An 18,290-nucleotide genomic window follows, 5' to 3' on the forward strand; every position below is an offset into this window, starting at 1 on the left:
AAAAAAGCGAGGTAGGTGGTGGCTGGAGGACCCCAGATTTCACTAGTACCAGCCACCACCCAGCGCTCTCCCCATAGAACGGAATGGGAGCCAGCGCTCGGCTATTTTTGGCGGCCCCATAGAAATTAATGGAGGGTGGCTGTGCATGTGCAGTGCACCCTCCACAACTTTCAGGGATCCGTTCCTGTTGTAGGTGCGGGTCCCAGAGGTGGGACCCACATCTTTTAGACAATGGGGGCATATCCTAGCGATATGCCCCCATTGTCTGAGATGGGAAAACCCCTTTAAACAGCATCTGTCAGCATGATCAACCCTATTAAAATCGGGCATACAGCCTGATTGAGTTGATCATAATGATAAAAAAAACAATACCCTTATGACTCTGTGGCCCTATTACTGAGAAAGCATTTTTATTTGTATACAGATGACCTAACTGGAGCAATAAAGGGCTGGCCAGAGCCCTTGGAGCACCAGTTTCCTAACTACTTTCAGCTTCACTTCCTCCCCCCTTCCCCTGGATTGACAGGACTAGTTTTATGGTGCCTGCTGCTCTCCTAGCGCAAAGACCGCCAATACCTGTATTCTCCTGCCTGTGCTGTATCTTCTGGTCTCGGCACTGGCTTAGTGTTTCTCCTGCTGTACTCCAAGCAGCGCAGATTCAAACTGAGCAAGCACTGAGGCCTGTCATCTTGTGCCTGCGCTGTGTCTCCTGAGACTGAAGATACAGCGCAGGCACAAGATGACAGGCCTCAGTGCTTGCTCAGTTTGAATCTGCGCTGCTTGCAGTACAGCAGGAGAAACACTGAGCCAGTGCCGAGACCAGAAGATACAGCACAGGCAGGAGAATACAGGTCTTGGCGGTCTTTGCGCTAGGAGAGCAGCAGGCACCAGAAAACGAAGAAGTCCTGTCAATCCAGGGGATTGAACACTGAGAAAACGCCGAGATGAGAAGAAACAGCACAGTTAGGATAATATAGGTCTTGGCCATCTCAGAGCTAGGAAAGCAGCAGGCAATAGAACAATAGCCCTGTCAATCCAGGGGAAGGGGGAGGTACTGAAGGGGGTGGAACAAACTGGTGCTTCAAGGGCTCTGGCCAGCCCCTCGGTTCAACAGTTAGGTCATTTGCATATACAGTTTTCTCAGTAATGGGGCCACTAAGGGTATCATTTTTATCAGCATGATCAAACCTACCAGGTTGTATGCCTGGTTTAATAGGGTTGATCATACAAAATTGTTCTTCCAAGCATCATGCTTCTTCGACTGTTTGCTTTATGTTCTTTGCATCCCCGAACTAATGTTTAATGGGTTAAAGGGTTTGATTGGGTTTAGTTTTTTATTTTATTTACCAAAATGCTGGAAGCCTGGTAAAGTAATAAAAACACTAACCTTACCTTTCTACACCCACTCCGATCCTGCACTGCAACTCTGTCCTCATCCTCACAAGAGAATATGCAGTTGCCCAATATATTACAAAGGCAAAGCCTTCATCTCCTCCCTGCCTGGTAGCTTTCAGGTTTATCATGCTGCTCTTTCTACAAGGGCCAGTACTACTTGCAGCACTGCTTTTGCAGTGTTGGGCTCCCCCTGCTGGCCACATGTATTATTAATTTCAGAAGCAGAAATGCAGCTGCTTTTTTCATTTGTCTTCAGATATATTCAGATATTAAGGTAAATTCACCTATATACAGTACAATATGAGGACATATGGTGTAATGAACTATTTCAGGGATTTTTTAAATATATTTTTTACAGAATTTTGATTCTGGATTGCAGAGTCAGGCCTCCTGCCCACGACCGTATGGCTTTGGCTTCTTTCACACAACAGTTTTTTTTTCCCGTTTACAGGCCGTTTTTTGCATTCTATATAAGGTCCGTATACGGAACCATTCATTTCAATGGTTTCGCAAAAAAAACCTGAATGTACTCCGTATGCATTCCATTTCCGTATTTCCGTTTTTCCGTTCCTTTGAAAGATAGAACATGTCCTATTGTTGCCCACAAATCACGTTCCATGGCTCCAGTCAAGTCAAAGGGTCCGCAAAAAAAATGGAACACATACAGAAATGCATCCGTATGTCTCCCGTATCTGTTCCGTTTTTGTGGAACCATCTATTGAAAATGTTATGCCCAGCCCAATTTTTTCTATGTAATTACTGTATACTGTATATGCCATACGGAAAAACAGAACAGAAACGGAAACACAACGGACACAAAAAAGGAACAATAGATCCGTGAAAAACGGACCCCAAAACACTGAAAAAGCCATACGGTTGTGTGAAAGAGGCCTTTTTCAGTGTTTTGCAGTCAGTTTTTTTACTGATCCGTTGTTCCGTTTTTTTGTTTCCGTTGTGTTTCCGTTCCGTTTTTAATAGATGGGCATAGCATTTTTAATAGATGGTTCAGCAAAAAACGGAACGGATACGGAAGACATACGGAGTACATTCCGTATGTGTTCCGTTTTTTTTTTTTGCGGGCCCATTGACTGGAATTGAGCCACGGAACCTGAATTTCGGGCAATAATAGGACATGTTCTATCTTTCAACGGAACATAAAAATGGAAATACGGAAACGGAATGCATACGGAGTACATTCATTTTTTTTTGCAGAACCATTGAAATGAATGGCTCCGTATACGGACCATATACGGAACGCAAAAAACGGCCCGTAAACAAAAAAAATTAAACTTTGGTGTGCAGGAGGCCTTATGAAGATTAATTAATACCTCCCTGCACAGGATCTTTTCAAGATCGTTCTACTTTTGCTTTCTCATTCACAATGTGTGAAAATGTCTAACATTATGTCATGGACCACCTCATGTAACACTGTGCAGGTGTGCGTGACATCATTTCTGTTTAATTAGGGGATCAAGATGAAGGCTATGGCGCTCTTTCTTTCGGGAAACCTATTTAATCAGGAAATGTACCATTTTGAGCTGTGCAAAAGTGTTATCTAGGTCTTACTAAGGGCTTTGATGTTAGCATTCACTTGGAATGAACAGAGGTTGGGTTGTTTAAATAGGCGGCCATGCAAACATTGATATCATTATCTGCAGCATTTCCAGGCCATGAGTCGTTCATTGGCATGGTCACACTCTCGTTAAGCCCTATGACACATCTGTGTAGCAGAACCTTAGTGAGTGAAAAGAGGGGAGGATTTTAAACATTTATGAAATCCAAATTAGCAGTCATATAACTAACTGTTCTGCATTATTTTAATGTGCTTTCCCTTTAAATTTTAATAGTTTTTAAAACTTTTTTTTCATATGTGAGAAAATTACATCGAGGTAGACTGTGATCAGAATGGTCAGACTTCCCCTTGGGTGCCCCTAGAATCTAGTTTTTGAACAGATAACCAAAGATATAATTTAGTTATAATGTAGAGCCATTGAAATCAGAAGATTATGGGTCTGGTTTATATATTTTAGGAAAAAACGTATTAATCACCACATACCAAACTCGCATAAAGATGCCAACGAAAAGAGAATCTATGCTAAGTTAAATTGTATGTTTTGTTCCTGCAGTCTTTTTGAAGAAGACATCATGTCATACATCCCACTCCAAGCAGCCTTCCATCCTGGATACAGCTTTTCGCCACGCTGTTCCCCAGGTTCCTCCCCGCAGAATTCACCAGGTAGGCCGCTAATCTGCGACTTATGTTCTTTGTTTTGTAAGGTATTTTAAATGTTTTTTTAAATAAATGTTTCCTCCAAATTAAGCATCTAAGAGACTCTTGGTGTGACACATTGCTTTAAACCACGTTGCCCTTTGAACACTCTTTTTCAGTTTATACAGTATATAAATATAGTCTCTATAAAAAGTTGAGCAACTTTGCAAATACTTTGTTTTACTTAACTTGAGTTATTTTTTTCTGGGATTTCATTATTGTATAGTAACTGGTATAAAAATGACACTTCTCAGAATGCAAATCACTTAGTGCAATGTGGTCTATATAGAAGTTGAGCAACTTTGCAAATACATTGCTTTACTTAACTTATTTTTTGTGGGATTTGATTATTGTATAGTTACTTACAGGCTTGGACTGGCCCACAGGGGTAATCCCCCGGTGGGCCCCTGAGATAGGTGGGCCCCTAGTCTCCCACCCTACGCACAAGTGTCACATAACACTGTAGACTTCCTGCACTACATACATATATTCAATGTACAGCACCTCAACCAGTATAGACACGATCAGAGCTGAGATGACTTCTAGGTATAGAGGAAAGCTACCAATGTCCTCTTTACCCCAGGAACTACCTTCTCAAAGTTGCTGCAGGGACCCCCATATTCAATAATCTGGTAGCATCTTGCTGCTGTGTGAGTAGGTAATATTTGAACATATCCGTACGGTGGGGCCCCAAAATAAATTTTACAGGTGGGCCCCAGGCACCGCAGGCACCCCAGTCCGACACTGGTTACTGGTATAAAAATGACACCTCCCACAATGCAAATCACTTAGTGCAATGTGGTCTATATAGAAGTTGAGCAACTTTGCAAATACTTTGCTTTGCTTAACTTATTTTTTGCGGGATTTGATTATTGTATAGTTACTGGCATAAAAATTACACTTCCCACAATGCAAATCACTAGTGCAAGCTTTGAGCAACAGAGCCAGCTGAGAATGCTGAGAAGCCATGCAGAACTGTTAATGGAGTGTAATGCGGGTTATCAGCCAGTGTGCAAAGTGAATCTATGCTTTAAACACGACTGATCGCTTCTGAGTAGTTATTATAGTTAAAAATAAAATCTTCAAGCTCTTCTTTTTAGGGCTATGTGCAGCAAGTTAGCTAATAGTCTTTTGTGCTAAAGAGTTGCTTTTGGTTCATAATCATGTTATGTTTGTAATAATGGGCTCTATGTGCACCAACGTTTTGGGTAGCTTGGGTAGTTTGGGTGGCTTTTCACCTAAGCCGATCAAGCAGAGCTGCAGTGTAAATCATGGAGGAAAGAGGTTTCCCTTAGGCCTCTTTCGCATGGGCGATTTTCCCGCACGGGTGCAATGCGTGAGGTGAATGTATTGCACCCGCACTGAATCCGGACCCATTCATTTCTATGGGTCGGTGCACATGAGCGGTGATTTTCACGCATTACTTGTGCGTTGCGTTAAAAATCGCAGCATGCTCTATATTGTGCGTTTTTCACGCACCATAGAAGTGAATGGGGCTCCGTGAAAATCGCAAGCATCCGCAAGCAAGTGCAGATGCGGTGCGATTTTCCCGCATGGTTGCTAGGAGACGATCGGGATGGGGACCCGACCCGATCTTTATTATTTTCCCTTATAACATGGTTATAAGGGAAAATAATAGCATTCTTAATGCAAAATGCTTAGTAAAATAGGGATGGAGGGGTTAAAATTTTTTTTTATTATTTAACTCGCCTCATCCACTTGTTCGGACAGCCCGGCTTCTCTTCTGTCTTCTTCTTTGATGACCTGGGAGAAAAAGGACCTTTGGTGACGTCACTGCGCTCATAACATGGTCCATCACATGATCCATCACCATGGTGATGGATCATGTGATGAGCGCAGTGACCTCATCAAAGGTCCTTTTCCTCCAGGTCATCATATTAGAAGACAGAAGAGAAGCCGGGCTGCGCGAACAAGTGGTGAGTTAAATTTTATTTGTTATTTTTTTAACCCCTCCAGCCCTATTTTACTAAGCATTCTATATTAAGAATGCTATTATATTCCCTTATAACCATGTTATAAGGGAAAATAGTACAATCTACACAACACCTAACCCAAACTCGAACTTCTCTGTAGAAGTTCGGGTTTGGGTACCAAACATGCCGATTTTTCTCATGCGCGTGCAAAACGCATTAAAATGTTTTGCACTCGCGCAGAAAAATCACACATTTTTCCATAACGCACCCGCATCTTATCCGGTCCTAAAACATGACGCCCGTGTGAAAGAGGCCTTAGTCTCATAAGTAGGTGTAGGTAAATTTCAGACTACCCAAACTCTCTTTATGTAATACAGCTAAAGAAGAGGCACAGATAACAGCACTGCCTTAAAGGGGTTGTGCATGAATGTTGGGGGTTGGCCCTCCGCGCCCCCCACACAAACACACTTGGCCGCACCTGTAAAGGGAAGCGTACTTACCTGCTTCCCGGCTCCTCGCTCCTTCTCGGAGCATCGCAGGTCAGGAGGAGAAGGAGTGGGGAGCCAGCACTGGAAAGCAGTTACGTAAGCTTCCTTTCAACCAATCCTTAATTTTTGCACAACCCATTAATGAAACCAAAAGAGCCAAAGAGGCTATCATGCAGGAGTACACAGTATATTAAATAATAACAGATATGATATCCAAGATACATAATCAGATACCTTTTTGTTCTAAGGTTTGCAACGTGCTAGTGCAAGGGCTCCATCCCCATACAGAAGAGATTTTGAAGCCAAGTTAAGAAACTTTTACAGGAAACTTGAAGCAAAAGGATATGGACAAGGCCCGGGAAAAATTAAGTAAGTGTATGTTTTTATCTTATCTAAAGTGAGTATTTTAAAGGGACACTTCTATCAATTAAGCTACATGTGACTATTATAATGGATGAATGGCTGTCTGGAAATGCATTTTTTAAGTCACTCCATCTATTCTACTGTGTCTTTAACTTCCTTTTGTTTGGACTTTTTGCAAGACAGATCAGGGCAATCATTGGGGTGAGCATTTTATCGAATAATAGTCCCATATATGAATGTGCCACTGATGACATGATGAACAGACAAATGCCCGTTCCGTAGGTGATTTCATCTTTTATGCGACACATGAAATCATTGTTTGCCAGCAGCAGATTGCCCTGTGTAAAGAGGGTTCTACTGCCGACAAACAATGAATAAAATGATCATTCATCCCCACTCAGAGGTCTCCACTCTTTTTAGTGATCAGGCAGTGATTGGAACAAAGAGTTTTGTTCCTGATAGTAGCCTATCAATCTGCATGTTTAAAAGGGGTTGTCCCATAAAAATACTCTACAGTTTTTAAACCAGCACCTGGATCTGAGTCATTTTATAATTGCATGTAATTTAAAATGTAATATAGCTCAATACCTGTATAGCACCACCTGCTGTTAGATTTTTTTGTTTCTTTGTCCTGCTCACTGAGAAGGCTGCACATGCTCAGTTTCATCCTTCATCTGCCTCCTGAGCTGTGATAGGGAGAACATGAACACGCCCCCTGAGCTACAGCAGAAACTAGTCTGCAGGAGGAGGGGGAGTGAAGCGCTGTGAGCGCTGTGCAGTACTTACCCCTCCTCCTGCTTGCTCTTCTCAGGGCCCGTGCTGCTGTGTCCTGGCTGCCTGCAGCATCAGAGCGTACAGAGCGCACTCTGACATGACGCTACAGGAGGTCAGGTGACTGCAGCGCGGGCCCTGAGAAGAGAAGACAGCCAGGACAGGGAGAGTGGCAACAGGAGAGGTAAGTGACTTTATTATTTTACAGTCTGATCTGAGGTCTCATATGGAGGTTTAATGGGGGGTCTAGAGAGGTCTAATGGGGGTCTGGAGCAGTCTATGCGGGGTCTGACTGGGGGGGTCAGGAGGTCTGACTGGGGGGGCCTCTAGGTCTGACTGGTGGGTCTGAAGTGCTCTAATGGGGGTCTGGAGGTCTGATTGGGGGCTCTGGAGGTCTAATGGGGGTCTCATTGGGGGTCTGGAGGTCTAATGGGGGTCTGATTGGGGGTCTGGAGGTCTGACTGGGGGGTCTGATTGGGGGTCTGGAGGTCTGACTGGGGGGGTCTGATTGGGGGTCTGGAGGTCTAATGGGGTCTGATTGGGGGTCTGGAGGTCTAATTGGGGTCTGGAGGTCATAGAGGTCTAAATGGGGTTTGGTCTGAGATTGAGGGATCTCATTTAGGGTTTTATATGGGTTTCTGATCTGAAAGGAAGTGTGTGGTACCAGTATTTTCAGGGGGACTGTTTCTGCAGGAAAGTATTAGGGAGCACAGTGGACACAGTATTGGGGGTGGCAGTATGGGGTGTTGAGAAGGTGAGGAGGAGGATGGAAAAGTAGGAAAGTAAGATGTCCGTTTGTTAAACTTTGCAGAGACGAGGCGCAGCTGAAAGAAGTCACCATGGCGTCTGGTCTAAGGCTACTTTCACACTTGCGCTAGTTGCGGATCCGTCTGGTATCTGCACAGACGGATCCGCACCTATAAATACAAAAGATGGTATCCGTTCAGTGAGAATCCGTCTGCATAACAGCTTTTTCAGATCTGAGTTTTCAGACCCCCCTCCCTCCCCAGTATTAAAATTATTGGTGGCCAGTGCGGCCCCCCCTCCCTCCCTTCCCAGCGGAGCAGCATTTCCGATCGGAGTCCCAGTTTAATCACTGGAGCTCCGATCGGTTACCATGGCAGCCAGGACGCTACTGCAGTTCTGTCTGCCATGGTTACTTAGCTTATACTTGCCTGCGCTGTCTGTGGCCGGCGCTCCTCCTACTGGTAAGTGACAGGTCTGTGCGCATTGCTTTTAATACTGGGGAGGGGGGTCTGAAAACTCAGATCTGAAAAAGCTGTCTAATGCAGACGGATCCTCACTGAACGGATACCATTGTTTGCATTTATAGGTGCGGATCCGTCTGTGCAGATACCAGACGGATCCGCACCTAGCGCAAGTGTGAAAGTAGCCTTAGACGAGACGCCATGGTGACTTATTTTAGCCGCGCCTCATCTCTGCAGAGTTTAACAAACAGAAATCTTACTTTCCTACTATTCCATCGCTGTTTTTAGTATGGGGGGGGGCGCACTGGCCACCAATGCTTTTAATACTGGGGAGGGAGGGGGGCCTGAAAACTCAGATCTGAAAAAGCTGTTATGCAGACGGATCCGCACTGAACAGATACCATCTTTTGTATTTATAGGTGCTCCTCAGGTTAATTGTGCGGATCACAGCCCCCTGTAAGAGATCGGGTGGTGCCAGGCAGCAGGGGGCAGTCATGTCCACAGTTCTTAGTATATTCTAACTTGAAGCATCCCCATCACTATGGGAACGCCTCTGTGTTAGAATATACTGTTGGATCTGAGTTTTCACGATCTAACTCAAATCTGATGGTATATTCTAACATAGAGGCGTTCCCATGGTGATGGGGACGCTTCAAGGCAAAATATACCATCGGATTGGAGAAAATTCTGATCCGATGGTATATTAATAGGGACTCCTGACTTTACATTAAAAGTCAACGGGGGACGGATCTGTTTGCAATCGCACCATATTGTGTCAACATCAAACGGATCGGTCCCCATTGACTTAGGCCTCATGCACACGACCGTTGTGTGCACCCGTGGCCGTTGTGCCGTTTTCCGTTTTTTTCTGCGGCTCCATTGACTTTCAATGGGGCCGTAGAAAACTCGGCTTGTGCACCGTTTTTACACCGCGCCCGTGACCCGTGTTTCGAGGCCGTGAAAAAAATATAACCTGTCCTATTTTTTTCACGGCCAACGGTTCACGGGCCCATTCAAGTCAATGGGTCCGTGAAAATCACGGATGCACACAAGATTGTCATCCGTGTCCGTGATCCGTGTCCGTGATCCGTGTCCGTTTTTTCCTATCATTTCAATGGCAAACTTGACTTAGATTTTTTTTTCATCTTTCATGTCCGTGGATCCTCCAAAAATCACGGCAGACCCACGGACGAAAAAACGGGCACGGATCACGGTACAACGGAACCACGTTTTGCGGGACGTTAAAAAATACGTTCGTGTGCATGAGGCCTTACATTGTAAGTCGGGACGGATCCGTTTGGCTCTCACGGCAAGGCGGACACCAAAACGCAGCAAGCTCTGGAGGCGGAATGGAGCCAAACTGATGCATTCTGAATGGATCCTTATCCATTTAGAATGCTTTGGGGATGAACGGATCCATTCAGGGCCACTTGTGAGAGCCCTCAAACGGATCTCACAAGCGGAACCCCAAACGCAAGTTTTAAAGTAGCCTAACAGGAGAAGAAGAGGAAAGAGAATATCTACATCAGAGAAGTCACTGGATGTAAGAGGTATGTGGGGGTGTATTATCCTGTTTGTTCTGTACCACTGTATGTAATGTTTTCCAAGTATGTCTTTAAAGGGGTTGTCCGCTTTTTTTTGCTCTGTTTACCTGCTCATCACTGCAAATGCTACGGCGAGCAGGTGAACGGAACAGACAAAGCAGTTCTCATATAAGTGCTGCCATCTCTCCAAACAGCTGGGGGCACAGAGGGCATTACTACTATGGAGGGGGCACAGAGGGCATTACTAATGTGAAGGGGGCACAATGGGTATTAGTACTGTGAAGGGGGCACAATGGGGATTTCTACTATGGAGGGGGCACAGAGCCAGAGGGCATTACTGCAATGAAGGAGGCACAGTGGGCATTATTACTGTGAAGGGGGAAATGTGGGCATTATTACTATAATGGGGGCACAATGGGGATTATTACTATGAAGGGGATATAATGCAGACTATTACTGTGAAGGGGGCACAATGGGGATTATTACTGTGAAAGGGCACAGAGAGGGCATAACTACTGTGAGGGGTGCACAATGTGGGCATAACTACTGTGAGAGCGCACAATGTGGGCATAACTACTGTGAGAGGGAACAATGTGGGCATAACTACTGTGAGAGGGCACAATGTGGACATAACTACTGTGAGGGGGCACTCATCTGTACAAAACTACTGTGAAGGTTGTACAATGAGGGCAATACTACTGTGAGTGGGTACAATATTTTTAAAGTATTTGGGGGGATGGGGTACCAGAGAAAGGACCCACCCCAGTGCCAAACACCCTAGGCACGCCACTGTCTGTTTCTTATGCGTGGTAGAAGATTAACCATTAGCCCCTCAACATAAAATAGCTGTTGGTCGATTATTATGTAATGCCTGTAAACTCATAGTGTATCACTAGATTCAAGTAAATTGCCCTAGTACAAGGAAATCCATAGATAAAGTAAATACCTTTTTAACCCTTTCAAGGCACTGACATTTTTCATTTTTTTTTACTTCCTGCCTTTCCAAAGCCATACATTTTTATTTTTCAATTTCCATAGATTTATGAGGGCTTGTTTTTTGTGGGAAAAGTGCCACTTTCTGATGTCACCATTTAATATTGTATATGATGTAGTGGAAAGCTGAATTTTTTTTTTTAAGTGGGTTGAAATAAAAAAATTAAAAAAAAACTTAATTTTTATGGCGATCCCTATGTGATAAAACTGACCTGTTCTCTTCATTCTCCGGGTCAGTACGATTACAGCTATATTACATTTATATAGTTTTTCTTGTGTTTTGATACATAAAAAAAAAAAGAAAAAACAGATTTTTGCTTTGCATCGCCATATTTTAACCCCTTTCCTTTTTATATTTATGTCTACAAAGTGATATGGTAAGTGATTTTTTGCCAGGTTATCTGTAGCTTTCAGGGATACCACTTTGGAGTGCATATGTATTTTGATCACTTTTTATAAAAAAAATTGGGGAGAGGTAAAATGCTAAAAAAAAAAAAAACAGCAAAGCAGCCGTTTTGATTTTTTTTTCTGTTACGGCATTCGCCTACAGGATAAATACATTTATATTTTGATAGTTCAGGAGTTTTGAGATGCAGAGGTCCATATGATCTTTATATTTTATGGGGAAAGGGGGTAATTTGAATTTTTTACAGATATTTGAACTTTTTACAGATATTTCAAAATATGCTTCACTTTAGGAATTTTGCATAAAATAAAACAGAAGAATAGCTCTCCAATACAGCAAATGTGGGAGTATGCCACCTCTGCATGGCTTTGTATAAGTCAGAGCCAAATGGAGTCTATGGACCCAGATTACTGATGGCATAGAATCAATAATACGTCTATATGTACATTAGCTGTTGAACTGTTTTTCTTTTAGTTTTGCCTGACATTGCTATTTGATATGTCCGGATAAAAGACGATGGTCACTCTTTCTGCATTCTATCAGCTGGCTATATGTTATTTGTCATAGAATTGACATTCACCAGGGTAAACCTCCTGCCTTTGGCTGAAAAACTGTCCATGATATTGTGCATGCCAGCCATGAACTGGTCTAGTTTTAAGAGAAGGATTTGTTCTCCTGCTGGCCTTTGGCAACCCTGAATCTTTTAAATCAGACCACTGAGGTTAAAATAATATTCACTGAGCTTTCATCAAGTTGCTCTCACTACTGTAATTCTCCGAGAAACTATAAAAATGAATCCCTAAAGCACAATCATTTTTATGACTAAGTCAGAGTATTTTGACTAAACACATCCTCAGGAGACCTCGCAAGTTATAAATATTTCGACCTTGGTTTTGCGAAGCAGCTTGTAAAGATTCATGTACTGTATGAAGACTATGCTGGACACAATAGGGTCTTTGTGTGCCTGTACTGCTATGCATTATAATTGTAAATGATATTTAGGTGAAGTGTGTGTCTCACCTTGCTGTAAATGAAGGTAAATGTTTAGTCACACAAGAGAGGCTCTTGTACATTTTGTGGACTTCATTTATAGCCATTTATATGGTGAGGTTGCCTTTTAATCATGAAATGCATGAATGTTTATTATGATACTCTCTTTGTCTGGATCTGGATCCAATTTACAAGCCTGATCCCTCACAATACACTGATCACAAGATGTCCTATGATGAGATCCCCACCAATTAGCCGGAGTCTGTGGAGAAGTCCAACAGTGCCACCACAGAGGAAAAAAGACATCAAACTGCTGCTATCAAAATCCATGGTCTGTCCCTGTAACATTAGATGTCACTGTCCATCCCTTTGGAGCCTCTGCCTTTGTAGAGCAGAATTTGGATTCAGATGTCACCATTTTACTTTGGCCCAAAAAAATGACCTAAAGCGACACAATGACTAAGGCGACACAATGATTTTATTTAAAATTCCCTGCACTTGGCCTTCACACATTTAACACCTTGGTGCTGCGGGCATTTTTCTTCTTTTCTTCGCTTTTTCCTCTTCGCTTTCCAAGAGCCCTAACTTTTTTTGCTTTTACATTCACATTTTATATGATTGCACTGAAAAAAGGAAAAAAATAACTTTCACTATGATTTAAAATTGATGTTCCCTTTATTGTACCGGTCATTACAATTGCACTCTACCCATAATTTGGAAAGGTTGTTTGATCGATTATAACATAGATTGTAATACTTTGTGATGCTTTCCTATTAAGCCCTGCCACAGGTAGGTTACAAAGGCAGGCCTGGGACTCAAAACAGACTGTCACAGGGGTGGACTGAAAACCTAAGGTGGCCTTGGAAAAAAACAAAAAATGTCCTCATGTTGTAGGCGGGTCCAAATAGACCGAAGGTGGGACAACAGAAGTCGGCATTGCCAACAATGCCATAATACAGAACATAATACCACCCCAGAAGATCCAAATACCACAGTGCAGTACAAAATACTGCCCCAGCAGAACCAGATACTATAGTGCAGAACAAAATACTGCCACCTGCACCACAGTATGAAACTGTATCATCGTCCTGGGTATGGCAGAACTTTCAGCCGCTGGCTAAGTTCATAAGTGTGTGGTGGACCTACATTAATTGATACTGAGAGCATCAGATCTTTATTTACCTGGCTGGCAGCCAAGAGGTGGGCTCGGGTAGGCATTGGCCCCTCAGAAATTTTTCCCTTTAGGGTCTATGACCAGTCTGCCCATGGACTGCCTTGACAACCAAATGGCACCACTCTTTTGGGGGGGGGGGAGACAGAGAGAGCCTCCATCCTTCAACTCAGATGCCACAGTCACTATTAAGTCCAGCCTTGGAGGGGTTAAATGACCAGAATCTGCATTAGTCTCTCATCCCAGTTGGCACTCTCATCTCATCCCAGCTGGCACTCACTGTATATGGAGCGGGCTCAACAAAAAACATCAAATGCCGAAATAAACACTAAACCTAGAACTGAATGATACAAGTAAGGGATACAGTTACTGCACGGTGCTCCTATCTGAATACCATCGATCCCCAGGGTTAGAGAAATAAAGGGGATGAGTTGTAGGAGGTGAAGAATAAGTTGAGTCCAGACTTAGTAAAAGTTCAATCACTGTACTTGAATAAACTTGCATCCAGACAATATTCTGACTTTCTTTTGCTTCCAGAAGGTTATGGCATAAGCTGGCAGGCACACTTGAATACTCTGCTTTATCTCTCTGCTGTGCTAAACTCTGCTTCTAGATCGAGTAAAGGCCAATGTATTTTTTCGGACAGAGCACAACCCGAACCACCATCGTGCATAAACAGACAATCTAATGCAGCCGCAAAAAATGTTCCCTGTTTTGTCACCAATTACAGTTTGGAATTTTCACAAATTTGTGCCATAGTTAGAAAACACTTACCTGTTCTAAATTGTGACGAACAGTGGTCTGACATCAGCTCTGCAGGTGTCAGATGCATTCCATGTTGCGCACCGACTAGTGCGCAAAAAATCAGCCCAAGTCTTTTCACTGATAGTGACATCAGTAAAAAAGAAAAAAGTGCTTGGTTGAGACACAAAGGCACATTTAAATGCGGCCACCGCATTTGTACGTGCTGCAATTACATTAAAACAGGTTCAGCAGTGGTTTCAACAGCCACTCATAACTACTTTGATAACAAACAATATACACCTTTCAGACATCCCATATACCAGAGTAAGAAATGTTTCAGCAGCCAGTCTACATTTCGGGTTAAATCACAAACACGATCTGCATTACTGATCTTTGCTCATATATACTTTTAAAACAGTTTATGTGTTTTTTTGACATATCCAACTTTTTATTTCTATGTGTATCCTTGCCCTTATATTCACAAGGCATTTGGATAGTAGACGGAACCCAATTTTGTGTGTTCACTCCTGCTAATCAAAACCATCTGCGAGTGCTAGGAAGTTCAGCTATTTAAATATGTAGTCATTCAGCAACCAATGTGTCATGAATAAGGTTTAGTACTAGCGCATCTGAAACATGTAGACCTGCTTGCTGTGTTGGATTGTTTTTATCCTGTGTCATTTTTGGAATAAAGAACAACGTCTTTTTTTGGAAGCTGGACATCCTGTCTTATTTTTCATAAACTCTGCTTCTGTCTGATTACTGGACTCTGTCGCAGTTCTGGTACCTTTGGAGTGGGGTGCCTTGGACTGTTAACCCCATCACAATACTCTTTCTCTTTATCTGTAAGGAGTCATGGTGCTCTATGAGCTGCTTCCCTGGGAGACTTCTGCTGCATGAGGGGGCCCTTCCCCTCACTGCTACATCTTGACTCATCTTCTCCCATCTTCTCCCAACACTATACTAGAACTAACTAGAGCTTCCTGCAACCCCTCCCTGGTAGGCAATGAACTAGCCCACTTCTGCCCAAAAAGAGGAGAATGGAATGGTAAGTTCCATGCACAACTTTTGTCTCGATTTAAAAAAATATTATAGCTAGGGATGAGTGAATCGACTTCGGATGAAACATCCAAAGTCGATTTGTATTAAACTTCATTCCAATATTGCACGGAGCAGGAGCTCCATACAGTATTAGAATGTATTGGCTCCGATGAGCCGAAGTTAGTGCTTCGCGAAGTCTCGTGGGAAAACCATTTCCTGAACAATACATTCTAATACTGTATAGAGCCCCTGCTCCGTACAGTATTGGAACAAAGTTTTATGTGAATCGACTTTGGATGTTTCAGTCGGTTCACTCATCCCTAATTATAGCCTATGGGGTCCGTAGTCTCCATTCGGATCAGTTATGTGCCGAATCCATCCTTTCCGTTCTTCTGCTCCTATAATGGAGCAGAAGAACGGAAATGGTGAACGCTGATGTGAACTCAGCCTTAGAAATGTAAATCCTCTGAGGCACTCTATCAACCTGCTCCAATGTCCATCAAAGCTAGCATTTGAAGCAGATTGGGACAGTTTTCTCTGTCATCAATGCAGAATTTATTTTTCTGAATTAACCAGTCGGAAGACTGTATGCATCTCCAGACCACATTCCGGAGTAATATAGACCCATGCTTCCTATCCATGTAAATTACTGCATGCTAATTAGTTAATTAGCCCTTTTACATGGACAATTATTGGGGATGAGTGTTCATGTGAACGCTTATTCATTAGGTGATCGCATCTTTTATGAGGCACATGAAGCAGGGATGTGCTGCTAACAAACTAGGAGACTGTATGGAGACAAACGATTGTGGTAGCAATTGTTCACCCCCATTCAGCCCAATCATTGCTGCATGTAAATGCAGCTAACAAGCAGGCAATAATCAGGGAACTAATGTTCATTAATTCACTCATTCTCAATCATTGTCCACACTCTTGGCTCATGTGAAAGGGCTGTATTTTTGTTATAATTTGGACAAGAAAAAGACAAATAAAAGAGTGAAATGGGTTTGTGTTTTGATGTTTATGTGGATTGCACATATTGGAGTAGATTTATAAAAACTGGTGCTAAGGAAGATTGGCTTAGTTGCCCATACTAACCATTCAGATTCAACCTTTCATTTTTTAGAGCTTTTTTGGAAAATTAAAAGATCAATCTGGTTCCTATGGGCAACTAAGTCAGTTTTCCTTTGCACTAGTTTTGATAAATCTCCCACATCATGGTGTTTATTGTTGGTCTTATTATTTTGTAGAGTCTATTCCATGGTTAGCTTGCTGGTCAAAGCAAAAGGTCAATGAGGTAAAAGTAGTAGGTGATTGTGGCAATGGTAAATGTGGCAACTGGGAATCTGGTGATTGACATAATACACCAATCACAGAGTGATATATTGTTCTCAAGAATGGTGAGACCACATGATCAGATTTCTGGATGCAGTTAAGCCAAAATCTGGAGTGCATTGTAAAACAAAAGAAAATATAAAGAATAGATACGACTTCTCTTATTTTTAAAATTCACTTTTGGTTTTGACTTTTAAAACTGCTTCAGGCCGTACCCTAACGTGGTCTTTGTTGCCTTTAAAAAATAATAAGTGTGACCAGCAGTCACAAAGGAATATGCAGGCTTCCTGTGTGGTTAAGGATAAGGAATGGGTTACTACTCAAGCAAGCAGTGGTGTTGAGAAGGGAACATTACAAAAAAAGCTAAGGTTTAAGAGTGCATTGTGTGGTGTAGTATTAACTACTCTGGGGACAATATGCTTTTATCATTTTTCCAGATCTGGTGTTTCGTCTGTTCTCTAGTAAATTCAGGTAATCCAGGTAATCCTGTTTAGCAGTGTGTTATTGTCTCTTTCCGTACACACTACTGGATTATTCTTTTCTATGACATGGGCATAGACTCAAGATAATGAAAGTGAACAGATGTAGTATGAATATTTCATTTAATATCAACTTTTCATGAAGACCATTTCCTGTCTTCAGGGCTAACCAAGCTGAGAGTGTAACGGTGATACTGTGCTATATTCTATATATATTTTTAATGGGAAGTAGTTTACTAGCAGATCTCATTTTTAAAAGGAAGCAACTGGAGTAAGTACTTGCCATGTGCCACAAGAGAAGCTGTTAAATAAAATAAAAAGTATGGACAATGCTTATTTATGAAGCTGTGAATTTCACATTACTATTTGGTAGATTATTGATAGACTGAGGCAGTATGTTTCGCTGCATATATCTTTCATTTAGGTTAAAGGGACACTACCATAAATATTTTTAATCTCGTTTTAAAAGCTTATATGTGAATATTTGATGTGCCATATTTTTCGGACTATGAGGCACACTTTGTCTCCTCAATCTAACAGTCCAAATGCCAACAGTAGAAGCAGGAGACTCTGTCCTCCGTCCCTGAGGTCCTGGCAGGGCAGTTATGTGGACACAGCATGTACTGTGCGCTGTGTACATAATCTGTGTATTATCTGCTCACTGAGCTGTTACATCTTACACACGTATTTCTATAAAGTGTGACAGTTCAGTGTGCATATAGCACACATTGGTACACACAGCAGAGTAAATGTGTGCAGTCTCTGCCCTGCCAGGACCTTTGTAGTCATGCCCTCTTCAGATCCATAGCAGTAACTCCAGACTCCAGCTACTTCATCCGACTGGATAAGCTTAGACTGCAAGACTGTCCCCGACAGTGATGAGGCACTGTGACTGGCATAGTCAATCACAGTGGCAATCCTCACACAGATTCTTCCTAGGGCCAGAGCAGTGACAGGAGGGCCCCGCTTTTTTACCTTAGGGCACACCCTGATGTTGGGTCTTCTGTGTGGTGGTTACTGGGGTGCCCTTGAAAAGTATTTTGTCAGGGTATAAGGCAGGTGGTTGCAATGGCCGATAGTGCTGGAGTCAGTAACCAGGTCAGTTAGTTGTAACAAACAAAGTCTTTCTTTGCTAAGTGAAAGTGGGGATTGTAATTCA

The 18,290-nt window shown here is 42.6% G+C and overlaps 1 protein-coding gene across 1 annotated transcript in view; it reads left to right on the forward strand.

The window, feature by feature from the left end:
- Positions 1-18,290, forward strand: part of HECW1 (HECT, C2 and WW domain containing E3 ubiquitin protein ligase 1) — a 227,039-nt gene that overhangs the window by 160,837 nt on the left and 47,912 nt on the right. The window contains exons 18-19 of the mRNA XM_044294350.1: positions 3,522-3,631; positions 6,335-6,455. Of these exons, the coding sequence (XP_044150285.1) occupies positions 3,522-3,631; positions 6,335-6,455 (231 nt within the window). The remainder of the gene's footprint in view (positions 1-3,521; positions 3,632-6,334; positions 6,456-18,290) is intronic.

This window comes from Bufo gargarizans, chromosome 5, assembly GCF_014858855.1.
Source record: "Bufo gargarizans isolate SCDJY-AF-19 chromosome 5, ASM1485885v1, whole genome shotgun sequence".
NCBI lineage: Eukaryota > Metazoa > Chordata > Amphibia > Anura > Bufonidae > Bufo > Bufo gargarizans.